The sequence below is a fragment of the Cydia splendana genome, chromosome 25 (assembly GCF_910591565.1).
Source record: "Cydia splendana chromosome 25, ilCydSple1.2, whole genome shotgun sequence".
NCBI classification, from domain to species: Eukaryota; Metazoa; Arthropoda; class Insecta; order Lepidoptera; family Tortricidae; genus Cydia; species Cydia splendana.
Window position 1 is genome coordinate 1,165,089 of NC_085984.1, and position 16,343 is coordinate 1,181,431.

General features: G+C 41.9%; 1 protein-coding gene across 1 annotated transcript in view; it reads left to right on the forward strand.

Annotated features, from left to right (window-relative positions):
- LOC134802582 (uncharacterized) overlaps positions 1 to 8,306 on the forward strand; it is a 115,443-nt gene extending 107,137 nt beyond the window's left edge. The window contains exons 7-8 of the mRNA XM_063775218.1: positions 6,774 to 6,785; positions 8,098 to 8,306. Coding sequence (XP_063631288.1) covers positions 6,774 to 6,785; positions 8,098 to 8,306 — 221 coding nt within the window. The remainder of the gene's footprint in view (positions 1 to 6,773; positions 6,786 to 8,097) is intronic.
- Positions 8,307 to 16,343: the final 8,037 nt, after the last annotated feature.

A 16,343-nucleotide genomic window follows, 5' to 3' on the forward strand; every position in this document is an offset into this window, starting at 1 on the left:
CTACTACTCTTGCATATTCGAGCGATAAAGAGGCAGATAACTAAATTTCGATTTTCGCTTTTACCGGTAGGCCCTTGTTAACAAACCGCCTTGATGCATCAATGTCATATTTTATTGTCTGTGAAAACTTGTCAAAAAACAGTTTAAGGCACAGTCTGTATACGTTAGTCTATGAATTTACTGAGTCGGTAGTGCTGCACTCTGGCGGCAGAACATTGCAGTAATATCCCCTATTGCCTTTTTCCTCATTAAACCTTGTCACATCTAGCCCGCATTTTATGTGTATCAAAATTTATAATCACCTTCCGAATCCTCTGAAAAACTTAGACAATCACAAATTATTCCATAACAAGTTAAAAATCTTCCTTATTAATAAGTGCTTTTATAGTGTGAAAGAATACTTTAGCGAAAAATATGATTAAAATGATCTCATAATATGTATCGATAATTGAAAATGTTTAAAATTGTTATGCTAGTTTTAAGTTAGGTAACTGTATTCTAGGTATATGTTGCTGTGTCCTTACAGGGCGTCACTTAAACTAACCCAATAATATGTACCACCTTTATAACTGGTTTGTGATATGCAATAAATGATTCTATTCTATTCTATTCTATTCTATTGATGGGGACCGTAGATGGCCATAGGAACTCTGTGATAAAATGGCTCTATCTCATTGAGTTTATTTGTTACAATCGTCTAGAAGAGTAGTCGATGACCGTGAAACAAAGATCAAGATCCCTACCGTTTGAGGTTCAATTATTTTCATTTTCATCGTCAGCTTGATCATTTTTTGTCAAATCTGTGTCAAATGCACTTTCTTCATCGGGGTCGCTTTGCAATGAAGCCGCATTAAAACAGGCTTGCACATTGCACTGGCCACAGGCTAAAGAGTATTACAACCCCGATTTTCTGCACCCGATGCATGGACCACACCCCTTTTTACAATTGCAAAATATGGTATTTAATATTACACGATGTTTGATTGTTTAAAAACGCGGAAAAAAGGTTGTTATAGCTCGCACCTCGCACCCCACGGCGGGCTGAAAATCGCCTTTCATAGAAATATAATCACAATTTTTAAAGTGTTCGATTTTTTTAATTAACGAGTTATTTAGCTATGATAACATCACACTATGAATATTTATTATATTTTAATCGAAAAATTTCCGAAATTTGTATCCGGAGCGTATGTTGGATTTTCTCTGGAACTAAAAGGCAAACCAATATGTTGGCAGGTACTTACTACTTATAATACAGTCCTAATTTTATATTTTCTATAGGAAAGACAACTTTTAACATCTGGATATGATCAATAAAGGATGATTAAATAACTTTGTAGAAGGTATTATTCACCGATATTCACGATTGACCTCATCATAGTGCGTTTGGCTGGCCGCTGCGCCTTCTATGCCGTATATCTTGAAAACGGCTAATGGCATGAAAAAATGTTTGATGCCTAACTTGTCGCAAATTGTATGCTCTACAATTCTTACAACCATGTAAAAAACATCGGAGCTATAGAAATTTCCGCGAAAAACCGATTTTTATGACATTTGACCTTGAATAACTTCTGACGCGCACACGATATATGCGTCGACTTTTAAGAGGACCTTTAATACGTCATTACGATGGTGTATATGAGTTTCCAGCTTATTATCTCTCATTCCGAGTTTGACTAGAAAAACACATACCTAAGAAATGAAATAAAACTTTAAAAACCGGCCAAGTGCGAGTCGGACTCGCGTTCCAAGGGTTCCGTATATTACACAATTTTTAACAATCAGTGCCGGATTAAGATATTTTGATGCCCTAAGCATTTCTAGGTGCCCCCTCTCCCTAGGGTCATAAAGATTACATTGATTTTTTGGTAAATTGAGAGAAGTTCATTGCCGCATTACAGCTGAGAATGGAAATCAGTCACATCATTTTATCACGAAAATTGACAGTGCCGCAGCAGTAATGTTGCAACAGAGTACCTAATGCTGTTGCAGTCGCCACCCGAATGTCACCTTTATCATAGCTTAGAAAGTAATAGAAACGCGAGCGAAGCGAGCGCGGAAATTTTTCGATATAAAAACGCAATATGATAGACAGTTGTACATTTTTACTTTTAGTATGGAAATCAGTCACATCATTTTATCACGGAAGTTGACAGTACTGCAGCAGTAACGTTGCAACAGAGTAATGTTGCTGCAGTCGCCACCCGAATGTCACCTTTATCATACCTTATAAAGTTATTGAAAACGCGAGCGAAGCGAGCGCGAAAATTTTTCGATATAAAAACGCAATTTTAGTTATAGTCCCAACCAGGCGCGAATCCAGGATTTCATACAGAGAAGGGATGGGACAGTTTTCTATCAGCCTAGCTTCGCATAGGGCTCGATATTTAAGGGTCTCAGCGAGGTTGTTTTCATGCATAAAATATGCAAGAAAGCAGAGAGCTTGGAATTGAATTGGCGAAGTGTGAGAAAGGCAGTAGGCCCAGCTGCGAAAGAGGAAAGCTTGGATTTGGATCCACGCCCAAGTGTAATTAAGGCAGAAGATCAACTTTGCCGTAAGGCAGAAGGCCTCGCATAAGACCTAACGCCGAACCGCAAAAGAGTGGGTTGAAATCGAATCTATGCATGTAATCACGACTCTTCTACTGCTACCGATTGTTTCCCAAAGAATTACGCGCCATTGTTTTTGCAAATTAGCTTTTGGACAGCTAAAGAAATCGTGTGGTAAAAACGATGTGTCTGTCCCTAATTTTAAAATTTGTTCACCTTTTTCAACCTGGCATTTTGGTGCCCCCCCCTGAACGTGGTGCCGTAAGCACGTGCTTGTTTTGCTTATTGGTTACAAAGTCTTTATTAATTCAACCATTAAAGTCGACGAGTACAAAAAACTTTGAGCTAGCTCTCAATTTAACATATTTTTTTAAACATTATTTTTAATTTGACCTTACAATTACTCGTAAGTAGGTAAGACCGTTAAATATTTAAAATGATTATCTTATCAGAAAATTATCACCAATTACTCTAAGAAAACTACTACTCTAAGTAAACCGGCACTGTTAACAATGTATTTTTTATGTGAAACGTGAGTGAAATCTCTTTAAAAAATCCGTAGGGGTCGGATCAAAAACTGTAATTAAGTCCGACTCACGCTTGACTGTACATTTCTAATAGGTTTTCCTGTCATCTATAGGTATAGACCTATTTTATGTATTTTTTTAAAATTTAAGACTTAGTAGTTTCGGAGATAAGGGGGGGGGGAATGGTAATTTTTTGCCTATTTTCTTGAATAACTTCTAAACTGTTTATTCGAAAATTATAAAAAAAATATATTTGAGATCCTTACAATAAGCTCTTTCATTTGATATGTAACATGATATAGTTTGAAAAATTATTTTTTTTCATTTTTTTCATTTACCCCCCAAAAGTGGCCCCCATGTTTAAAATTCATTTGTTTACGTTACATGTCCGTATTTGGGTCACAAACTTACATATGTGTACCAAATTTCAACTTGATTGGTCCAGTAGTTCCGGAGAAAATCGGCTGTGACAGACGGACAGACAGACAGACAGACAGACAGACAGACAGACAGACAGACAGACGCACGAGTGATCCTATAAGGGTTCCGTTTTTTCCTTTTGAGGTACGGAACCCTAAAAAAACAACGGGTTGCACTCCGGGAGTGCCGGTAGAAGTGAAAACTCAATGACTAGTCCAAAATGTCTGCAGCACTATGTATAATTGACCCATCCTCCTTTCTATTGAAAAACTTTAGTTCCGAAATTGCTGGCCAGTGAGCTTAAATTTGTAGCGTTAATTGTTTAAAATTCGAATAGAAATTGTACAGTTACCTTGCAGACCTCGCATCTAAATATATTTGGTCATGATATTTTGAGTTTTATTCACCAGTACTAGAGTTCACTTTTATTAGCGATTTCATCAAGATGTAGCTTTATTGAATTATATTGGAGTGATATAAAGTTATGTACCTAACTGTGAGATCCTCGTATTTCAGCCCGTACAAGATTAGAACATTGAGCTTTATTGCTTAATATAAAAGTCCAGTTTTAAATAATTGACCTGATTATGATACGTTATGACTAAAGTTCATTAGTGAATAACATTGTCCGTCACACATGACGTCAGCGTTACGCGTTACGCTGTCTCGAGTTTATCATTTTATCCCTACCTCAAAAAGTGCTCAGCGCCGCTAAAGAAGTTTTCACTTCAATAACGGGACATAGGGGAGAGGGGAACAGCTATCACTGGAGGCAGCTTAGAACAAATGCGTTTAAAAATGTATTTTTGATGCGATAATGATCCTAATCCACATTTTGGGCTTGCAACATCGACCCACACAACTGTCACCTGACATATTTGAAGTTTGACAGCACATGAAGGAACCAGTAGCTTATTTTGTTTTCGATGCTACCCGCTAGCGGTATTTGTGCAGATTTGTAAGGTTTCTCAGGCTGTATTTGAAGGAAGTGGTTAGTGAAACTTAATTTATTAGATAGAACAATCTATTATGTTTAGTGACGAAGGATGAATAATCAAAATTTGCAATGTGTCTACAAAATAACGACGTTTATTTTTTTAAGTAGGTGTTGGGGTAGTTATGAAAAATAAATAGGAGGCAGTTTTGATTAGCAGTCTGTTCAAAACTACCCCGGTCATAAGAAATGTTCATATCTGCCCCGATATTGACTGGCATTTAGGTATGTAAATTGAAACCGTAACAATATTTTAGTTATTTTAGTAAATGCTAATATGTAATGCATTTACCTAAATTCCATGATATAAGTGCTTCAGTACTTATTACGTTTAGACATGCTTAATATAATATTTATTAGAATTTTGTATTTAGGTACAATATGCAATGCCTCAAGGGCCTATTTTAGATTTAAGCTAGTTATTAATTTAGTTTAGTAGTACCACTGTATATATATATTGTATGTAAATAAATGATTTAAAAAAAGGTACAATATTACAAAATATGAAATTGGTATTCTATATATAATTAAAACATTGCAGGTTGTTGATTTATTTGTTAACAGGTAAAAATGGTAAGGAATTATAAAAATAAAGACAAGTCAATCACTGAGAACCAAAATATAATAAATACTCTTATAATCCGCTGTAAGAACATTATTGGGGTAGTTTTGAAAAATGGTATGTGCAAAACTGCCTCAAGGGGGTAGCTTTAGTAAGATTTCAATACTTTTCAAAGGTACCCCCCTGAGGCACCTTTCAACAGCCCAAAAAACATGAATGTACAAAACTACCCCATCTTTGTTGTAACTGCAAATTATACGGATAAACTGTTAACACGATTATTTCTAGTGAAAAATTGTACCAAGTACAGATAAAAAAAACGCGAATATCTTGATATTATTGCCGTTACAGCCCATTTTTCAAATCTACCCCATGTAAGTTCAAAGCTACCCACTCTTGGGGCAGTATCGAACATTATTCCTTGAGTTGCGAAAATCTAATTTGTACTATTATCTTTAGCTTTATGTATGTGCAAATGAAGTAATTACATAGGTTAATAACGTAGGTTATTGTGTAGAGGCTTAAAACTGGTTTCAATAGGTAATATTTTGAACTATGACAATTAATGTAAAAAGTGTACCAGGCTGCCCCCCTCTCCCCTACCTATTAAACATGTGTAAGAATGTCCAATATTTCTTTATTTATACGACAGAGTTGAACCTGGAACGGGTATATAGGTAACAGGGCTACCAAACCAGAAGAACTGTCTTAAGGTGACAGTCCATTTCCAACGACAGCAGCACTACCATTCATTTAAATATGGAAATCTTCGAGCAACACGGAAGGGAGGCGGCATTCGCACTATTTCCCCTCTGCCTAGGTACAAGATCAACTGATCTAGCGCGGGTAATAAAACTAGTTGCGCTCGGATTTTCAACTAGACTGAGTCGAGACGCGCATGTGAACACAGCAGCAGAAAAATGCCTAATTGCTCGGTTTTTTGTTATAAAAAGAGGTTGGGGACATCAAATTTACAAAAAGAAAGGGTTACATTTCACATGTAATATTTTTTTTTACATATCATAAGTTTAATTACATTTAAACACAATTATTATATTTTAGTCTCGTTTAATTGTTGGATTTATCGATTTTGCTCGCCCAGTACAAATTGCGGATCGGTCGAGCGACAAATCCGACTTCTCATCTCTCAGAGTACAATAACATACTTCGACGAAAATGTGTTAGTGTGCGTGTTGTGACGTGTGTGAGAAGTGCGACTGTGTGCACCTTTCCCTCCGCGAAAAATGGCAGAAAGATTTGTACGGTGAGATATCGCTTGGGCGGACACGTCGGAAGGGAGGGCCTTCCGACGTGTCGGAAGCCGGTGTTGCTCGAAGCATTATATTCTCTTTGGCTCGAAGATGGAAATTGACAATAACACCGACGCGTTCGTACTAGTAGTGCAACTGCGGTCAGAAATGGAATGTTACCCTTAATTAGGACTAAAATGTGATTGTCCATTCCGATATCGGATGTAGGATCCTACATTCACTTCCGCAGTATCACAGTATTCCGCAGTGTCGGATATAGAATCTTACATCCGACATCCGATGACATGCATCTGATAATGTTGGTCCCGCATATGACGGGGTCCGACATTGCTAAAATTATCTGAACTGCTTGAACGATATCATATATATATCTTGGATGGTGCCTATGAGAATTACAGCCCAGATGCCCTATTGCGTAATGACTATGATTTTTCGTTTTTTTTTTTCAGATTTACCACGAAGTAAGTATCTATATTTAGTACCCAGAGGCATTCACGAGCGAGCAGCGTGTGTTTCGGTTTATAAAAATACAATCAATTAAAATGAAGTAACCAAAACATTCCAAAAAATAAGAGTACAGTGTTAGGAAAAGGGACGTTTTCCAGTAAATAACAAAATATAAGAAAAGTGAACAAGGGGAAAACGATTGGTATTTAAGTACCGTAAAATGGGGTGAGTAGGCGCAAAACTGACATTCAAACCTCGATAACATTTTATTTTTACATATGCAAACTAAATGATGTATATAATAAGTGTTCCGGACGTTTGTATTTTAGTTTTTATTTTATTTTGGGTAGTTCCATTTCATAAGTTTGACGATAAACAGGAAAACCCACCTCACCCCGTAGTCCCTCATATTTGGGGTGAATTGGGTTTTCATACAAAGGTGATTTTGGAAGATTGTTGGATCGATTTTTTTTTATTATGAGTATTACTATAGCTCCATTTTAAATTGTAATACATTATTTTTATAGCAGTAGCCTTAAAAACCCATCTCACCCCCCTTTCAACCCTTCTCTCCCTATTCATAACCCAACTCTCCCCGCGAAACCTACTCACCCCATTTTACGATACAAAAATGAAAAATTATTATCACAGGCAAAAAAGGTCCGATTTAGTCATTAGAAATAAAATCCATAGAATTATTACATAACTGTATAACCGATTTTCCAATTACCGGTTTTGAAGTTTTATGAAAACAATCGGTTATATCTGGTTATTTCGGTTACGGCTATTATATAAACGATTTGCATTGCCTACTCGCAGCAGACATGAAAGAACTAACAGCTATCAATTGTACAATAGGTATATAGTTACACCTATACAAATGTAAATAACAGAAAGCCTTCGAGCAACACCGGCTTGCGACACGTCGGAAGGCAGGAGCCCAAGCGATATCTATTTTTTGGATTCGTGGATTCGTCAGTCTGTCTGTCTGTCCGTATGTCACAGCCACTTTTTTCCGAAACTATAAGAACTATACTGTTGAAACTTGGCAAGTAGATGTATTCTGTGAACCGCAATAAGATTTTCACACAAAAATAGAAAAAAAAAAATATTGGGGGTTCCCCATACTCAGAACTGAAACTCAAAAAAAAATTTTTCATCAAACCCTTACGTGTGGGTACTATAGGTGTGTAAACTGAATAGTTTGCGCGACAGACACTTCCAAAGTGGTAAAATGTGTGTCCCCCGCCCCTGTATACGTAACTTCTAAAATAAGAGAATGATAAAACAAACTTTATTCATTAAAGTGATTAATTATATTTTTAGAGCTCCAGTTGATCAACGAGGGCAGGTGCCAGCCGCCCGCACTGCGGGACGACTTCCCGACGGACACGGAGGAGGTGAATAAGAGGACGCGGGACGTCGAGGAGGCCTACCACAAACGTGTGCGCGCCGCTGGCGTGAGCCCTCAGGACTGGTCCGCGCAGGACGGGCCCTACATCGAATACCCCCAAAGCTTCTACGACAATTTGTAATAAAACAATGGGCTGTTTATAATGTTATAGTTTACTAATTAAAGTTGACATTCGTTAAGTGAACCGAGTTTATTATTGGAAGAGTTCCATAGCGGACGGTTGGCGGAAGTCTGCCGTGTCACGCGCAACTCAATTAACTTAAGTTACATGGGTGATTCTTAAATTGAGTCCAGAAAGTTTTTTTTAAATAAAAAAAATTAGGAAGGCTGCATCAGGGACACAGCCGCAATGGAGGACGTGAAACGTGGCGTGGACAGCTAATGCGAAGGCCGAAGGCCGAGCTCCGCGTAGGGCCGAAGGCCCGAAGCGTCCAGGATGTCAGTGCTTAAACATAGAACAATATTACAAGTGTCTAAATGCGAAGGCCGAGCTCCGCGTAGGGCCGAAGGCCCGAAGCGTCCAGGCTGTCAGTGCTTAAACACAGAACAATAGTATAAGTGTCTAAATGCGAAGGCCGAAGGCCCGAAGCGTCCAGGATGTCAGTGCTTTAGCACAGAACAATAGTACAAGTGTCTAAATGCGAAGGCCGAAGGCCGAGCTCCGCGTAGGGCCGAAGGCCCGAAGCGTCCAGGATGTCAGTGCTTTAGCACAGAACAATAGTACAAGTGTCTAAATGCGAAGGCCGAAGGCCGAGCTCCGCATAGGGCCGAAGGCCCGAAGCGTCCAGGATGTCAGTGCTTAAACACAGAACAATAGTACAAGTGTCTAAATGCGAAGGCCGAAGGCCGAGCTCCGCGTAGGGCCGAAGGCCCGAAGCATCCAGGCTGTCAGTGCTTAAAAACAGAACAATAGTACAAGTGACGAAATGCGAAGGCCGAAGGCCCGAAGCATCCAGGATGTCAGTGCTTGATTAGCACAGAACAATAGTACAAGTGTCAATAGTAAATGCGAAGGCCGAAGGCCGAGCTACGCGTAGGGCCGAAGGCCCGAAGCGTCCAGGATGTTAGTGCTCAAACACATAACAATAGTATGTGTCTAAATGCGAAGGCCGAAGGCCGAGCTCCGCGTAGGGCCGAAGGCCCGAAGCGTCCAGGACGTCATTGCTTTAGCACAGAACAATAGTACAAGTGTCTAAATGCGAAGGCCGAAGGCCGAGCTCCGCGTAGGGCCGAAGGCCCGAAGCGTCCAGGCTGTCAGTGCTTAATCACAGAACAATAGTATAAGTGTCTAAATGCGAAGGACGAAGGCCGAGCTCCGCGTAGAGCCGAAGGCCCAAATCGTTCAGGATTTAAGTGCTTAATCACAGAACATTATTATAAGTATCTAAATGCGAAGGTGGAAGCCTGAGCTCCGCGTAGGGCCGAAGGCCCGAAGCGTCCAGGATGTCAGTGCTTTAACACAGAACAATAGTACAAGTGTCTAAATGCGAAGGCCGAAGGCCGAGCTCCGCGTAGGGCCGAAGGACCGAAGCGTCAAGGACATCAGTGCTTTAGCACAGAAAAATAGTACAAGTGTCTAAATGCGAAGGCCAAAGGCCGAGCTCCGCGTAGGGCCCAAGGCCCGATGCGTCCAGGATGTTAGTGCTTTAAAACAGAATAATAGTACAAGTGTCTAAATGCGATGGACGAAGGCCCGAAGCATCCAGGATGTCAGTGCTTTATTAGCACAGAACAATAGTACAAGTGTCAATAGTAAATGCGAAGGATGTTAGTGCTCAAACACATAACAATAGTATGTGTCTAAATGCGAAGGCCGAAGGCCGAGCTCCGCGTAGGGCCGAAGGCCCGAAGCGTCCAGGACGTCATTGCTTTAGCACAGAACAATAGTACAAGTGTCTAAATGCGAAGGCCGAAGGCCGAGCTCCGCGTAGGGCCGAAGGCCCGAAGCGTCCAGGCTGTCAGTGCTTAATCACAGAACAATAGTATAAGTGTCTAAATGCGAAGGACGAAGGCCGAGCTCCGCGTAGAGCCGAAGGCCCAAATCGTTCAGGATTTAAGTGGTTAATCACAGAACATTATTATAAGTATCTAAATGCGAAGGCGGAAGCCTGAGCTCCGCGTAGGGCCGAAGGCCCGAAGCGTCCAGGATGTCAGTGCTTTAACACAGAACAATAGTACAAGTGTCTAAATGCGAAGGCCGAAGGCCGAGCTCCGCGTAGGGCCGAAGGACCGAAGCGTCAAGGACATCAGTGCTTTAGCACAGAAAAATAGTACAAGTGTCTAAATGCGAAGGCCAAAGGCCGAGCTCCGCGTAGGGCCCAAGGCCCGATGCGTCCAGGATGTTAGTGCTTTAACACAGAATAATAGTACAAGTGTCTAAATGCGATGGACGAAGGCCGAGCTCCGCGTAGGGCCGAAGACCCGAAGCGTCCTCTGATGTCAGTGCTTAAACACAGAACAATAGTACAAGTGTCTAAATGCGAAGGCTGGAGGCCGAGCTCCGCGTAGGGCCGAAGGCCCGAAGCGTCCAGGCTGTCAGTGCTTAAACACAGAACAATAGTATAAAAGTCTAAATGCGAAGGCCGAAGGCCGAGCTCCGCGTAGGGCCGAAGGCCCGAAGCGTTCAGGATTTAAGTGCTTAATCACAGAACAATAGTATAAGTATTTAAATGCGAAGGCAGATGGCCGAGCTCCGCGTAGGGCCGAAGGCCTGATGCGTCCAGGACGTCAGTGCTTAAGCACAGAACAATAGTACAAGTGTCTAAATGCGAAGGCCGAAGGCCGAGTTCCGCGTAGGGCCTAAGGCCCGAAGCGTCCAGGATGTCAGTGCTTTAGCACAGAACAATAGTACAAGTGTCTAAATGCGAAGGCCAAAGGCCGAGCTCCGCGTAGGGCCGAAGGCCCGAAGCGTCCAGGATGTCAGTGCTTAAACACAGAACAATAGTACATGTGTCTAAATGCGAAGGCCGAAGGCCGAGCTCCGCATAGGGCCGAAGGCCCGAAGCGTCCAGGCTGTCAGTGCTTAAACACAGAACAATAGTATAAGTGTCTAAATGCGAAGGCCAAAGGCCGAGCTCCGCGTAGGGCCGAAGGACCGAAGCGTCCAGGACGTCCGTGTTTTAGCACAGAACAATAGTACAAGTGTATAAATGCGAAGGCCGAAGGCCGAGCTCCGCGTAGGGCCGAAGGCCCGAAGCGTCCAGGATGTCAGTGCTTTAGCACAGAACAATATTACAAGTGTCTAAATGCGAAGGCTGAAGGCCGAGCTCCGCGTAGGGCCGAAGGCCTGAAGCGTCCAGGATGTCAGTGCTTAAACACAGAACAATAGTACAAGTGTCTAAATGCGAAGGCCGAAGGCCGAGCTCCGCATAGGGCCGAAGGCCCGAAGCGTCCAGGATGTCAGTGCTTTAGCACAGAACAATAGTACAAGTGTCTAAATGCGAAGGCCGAAGGCCGAGCTACGCGTAGGGCCGAAGGCCCGAAGCGTCCAGGATGTCAGTGCTTTGGCACAGAACAATAGTACAAGTGTCTAAATGCGAAGGCCGAAGGCCAAGCTCCGCGTAGGGCCGAAGGCCCGAAGCGTCCAGGATGTTAGTGCTTTAACACAGAACAATAGTACAAGTGTCTAAATGCGAAGGCCGAGGGCCGAGCTCCGCGTAGGGCCGAAGGCCCGAAGCGTCCAGGATGTCAGTGCTTTAGCACAGAACAATATTACAAGTGTCTAAATGCGAAGGCTGAGGGCCGAGCTCCGCGTAGGGCCGAAGGCCCGAAGCGTCCAGGATGTCAGTGCTTAAACACAGAACAATAGTACAAGTGTCTCAATGCGAAGGCCGAAGGCCGAGTTACGCGTAGGGCCGAAGGCCCGAAGCGTCCTGGCTATCAGTGCTTAAACACAGAACAAAAGTATAAGTGTCTAAATGCGAAGGCCGAAGGCCGAGCTCCGCGTAGGGCCGAAGGACCGAAGCGTCCAGGACGTCCGTGTTTTAGCACAGAACAATAGTACAAGTGTCTAAATGCGAAGGCCGAAGACCGAGCTCCGCGTAGGGCCGAAGGCCCTAAGCGTCCAGGATGTCAGTGCTTTAGCACAGAACAATAGTACAAGTGTCTAAATGCGAAGGCCCAAGGCCGAGCTCCGCGTAGGGCCGAAGGCCCGAAGCGTCCAGGATGTCAGTGCTTTAGCACAGAACAATAGTACAAGTGTCTAAATGCGAAGGCCGAAGGCCGAGCTCCGCATAGGGCCGAAGGCCCGAAGCGTCCAGGATGTCAGTGCTTTAGCACAGAACAATAGTACAAGTGTCTAAATGCGAAGGCCGAAGGCCGAGCTACGCGTAGGGCCGAAGGCCCGAAGCGTCCAGGATGTCAGTGCTTTGGCACAGAACAATAGTACAAGTGTCTAAATGCGAAGGCCGAAGGCCAAGCTCCGCGTAGGGCCGAAGGCCCGAAGCGTCCAGGATGTTAGTGCTTTAACACAGAACAATAGTACAAGTGTCTAAATGCGAAGGCCGAAGGCCGGGCTCCGCGTAGGGCCGAAGGCCCGAAGCGTCCAGGATGTCAGTGCTTAAACACAGAACAATAGTACATGTGTCTAAATGCGAAGGCCGAAGGCCGAGCTCCGCTTAGGGCCGAAGGCCCGAAGCGTCCAGTCTGTCAGTGCTTAAACACAGAACAATAGTACAAGTGTCTAAATGCGAAGGCCGAGGGCCGAGCTCCGCGTAGGGCCGAAGGCCCGAAGCGTCCAGGATGTCAGTGCTTTAGCACAGAACAATATTACAAGTGTCTAAATGCGAAGGCTGAAGGCCGAGCTCCGCGTAGGGCCGAAGGCCCGAAGCGTCCAGGATGTCAGTGCTTAAACACAGAACAATAGTGCAAGTGTCTAAATGCGAAGGCCGAAGGCCGAGTTACGCGTAGGGCCGAAGGCCCGAAGCGTCCTGGCTGTCAGTGCTTAAACACAGAACAATAGTATAAGTGTCTAAATGCGAAGGCCGAAGGCCGAGCTCCGCGTAGGGCCGAAGGACCGAAGCGTCCAGGACGTCCGTGTTTTAGCACAGAACAATAGTACAAGTGTCTAAATGCGAAGGCCGAAGACCGAGCTCCGCGTAGGGCCGAAGGCCCTAAGCGTCCAGGATGTCAGTGCTTTAGCACAGAACAATAGTACAAGTGTCTAAATGCGAAGGCCCAAGGCCGAGCTCCGCGTAGGGCCGAAGGCCCGAAGCGTCCAGGATGTCAGTGCTTTAGCACAGAACAATAGTACAAGTGTCTAAATGCGAAGGCCGAAGGCCGAGCTACGCGTAGGGCCGAAGGCCCGAAGCGTCCAGGATGTCAGTGCTTTGGTACAGAACAATAGTACAAGTGTCTAAATTCGAAGGCCGAAGGCCGAGCTCCGCGTAGGGACGAAGGCCCAAAGCGTCCAGCATGTTAGTGCTTTAACACAGAACAATAGTACAAGTGTCTACATGCGAAGGCCGAAGGCCGGGCTCCGCGTAGGGCCGAAGGCCCGAAGCGTCCAGGATGTCAGTGCTTAAACACAGAACAATAGTACATGTGTCTGAATGCCAGGCGCGGATCCACCGTTGTGGGCACGGTGGGCATGCCCACAACCCTAATAGGGTGCCCTATTGATTCCCCGAGTAGAATTACGCCGATTTTTGTTTCGCAGACGCTTTGGCAGTGGAACATTTGGCAGAATTTCATTAGGTATAAGTACGCAGAGTAGTCAGTTGATCGATACGCAGATTTAATTTTCTTAGAATGATAGTTTGGTGAACGTCAAAATTGCCCGAGTAAATTAACCATTGGCCGAAACACGGTACCAAGGTACTTAGTTAAATAGCACTCCTAGCTCTCATAAGTATTTATATCAGCTGAGAACTCAAATTATTAGTGATACATGATACATTTAAATACTGTAATATACTCCCAGTTCAAAATAAATGTAAACTAGCCATACTAACTGAAGAATATCACCATGTTACTAAACTAAAAGAATATATAAGATGTACAAAACTAAGAAGTTTACAGAGCCAAAACAAATATTGTTTACCCAAATATAATAACATTTATGGCACTAGATTGTATACATATATTGCCTAAAATATTAAATGATTTGCCAGAAGATACTAGAGTAAAATATGTAAACGGGAAAAATAGAAAAAAAGTTATTAAGACGCACTTGTTACAATCTAACGACTTTAGTTACATATATTAAGAATTTTAATTAGTATAAGATAGATATGTATATTTATATTGTCATGATATTTTCTCGAACTCCCCATCGGCATACAAACCTCCTCAAGGTTTTGCCCACGATGGGTCTTAGAATAATAATGTACTTTAATTAGCTTATTGTTCAATAAATTAAAATAAAAAAAAAAAACAGAATATACAACAATTTTTTAAACTGTTAAGTTATGGAGTCTTAAATTTAAACATTCAGAAATTTTTGTACAATTTCTTAAAATAATTCCAGCTTTTAATTGACTGTCATAGGAGTTTTAGAGCGCAGGTCTATATGGGTATGAAAATGGCCAGGGCATAGACCTTACAAAAAATCGCATGCCATTTTTGGTAAAATTCAGACTACTTTGTAAGTATAGGGGCAAGTGCACATTATTATTATTGTTATTAGGGGTACATGTGGACATTTTCCAGATTTTGGCTTTATTTTGTTCATAGATCATAAACTATTGACAATGTCAAAAACTTATTTATTTCTTTTGAACAATAATTAAATAGTCTATAATTGCAGACTAGTTTTATCACGTTAGCTAAATAGGAACCAGAGATATAAAATAAATGTTAAAATTGATATTTGTGTCCATAGGTACGATACGACTACTGTTTGTACCTATGGACTGTATGATATTAGGCAGGTTTTGTACCTATGGACAATATTCTTGGTACAACTTTTCAGCAATTATTTTGGACTTGATATTGTCTCCAGGGTCTACAAAGACCTCGGAATCATCATTTAGTACGCAAAGCTTTAGACGAATAAAGCTTGATTTTTCGTTAGTCAAGGTGTCCATAGGTACACTACGCTACTTCCTTTTTATTAACCATACTATTTAGTTATCAATTAAACATCTGGCGAAATGCGAAAACTGTATAAAACTGTTGAAACTTATTTTGTGATTATTTACACACTTGTATCATTTACCGAATTCACAAAAAATATTTATATTACGAGGATAAAAATTTAGTTACCTATTAATAAAACTAGTAGTTCGCCCCGAGCTGAGAACTCGCAGTTAACCAAAAATTATTATAGAGTGATTGACTTTGTTGCACCTACTTAGGTATCGTATAGTGCGACATAAAATAGTAGAAAATAAATGAGAGCACCACTTTCTACGTAGAGTTTGTGCGGAAGGAGAAGAGTCGTGGAATGTATGGGGCCCAATACATTCCACGACTCTTCTCTTTCCGAACAGACTCTGTCACATTTTTGACGTAAAATGCTTACACATGGCAACAATTTAGTATGGACATTTTTGAGTTCCATTTTATTCAATTTCTACTATTTCATGTCGCACTATAGGCTGCAATGGATCAAAACTCTCGTGGAACTTTGCATCCATTTTGAAGTGCCATCTGTAATTCTTAACCAGAAATATCAACGTCAATATCAGGGGGGGAGAGGCATAAATAGCGTCTAAGGGGCTATTCATAAATTACGTCATTTCAAATTAGGGGGGGGGGGGGGGTCTGGACATCGGATGACGGTAGCATGAAGTAGGAGGAAATGGGGTCATTTGAAGCATGATTTTGGATGATTATAGGGGGGGGGGGTCAAAAATCGTCAAAAATCGATGACGTAATTTATGGACAGCCCCTAAGTATGTTGCGAACGTAAAAAACTTTGACTTTGAAGAAAGGCTTCAGGCTATTTATTAATACACGAAAACAGATTAGATACTTTTAACTTGACTGTTGATGTCCTATCATACACGGCTGGAATAACACACAATTGACCACGAAACAGAATTACACGCAGCAGGTTGTGAATCTACCCGCCATAATTTTTCTAAATTTTTTGGTAATAAAGTTCTCAGCAACTGTGATGGCGTATGAAAACTTTGTTTCTTTTGACATTATAAAACTGAAAGTATTTTTATTTATCTGAATTATGTATAGTACAGACAATAAATGGGGTGTTTTA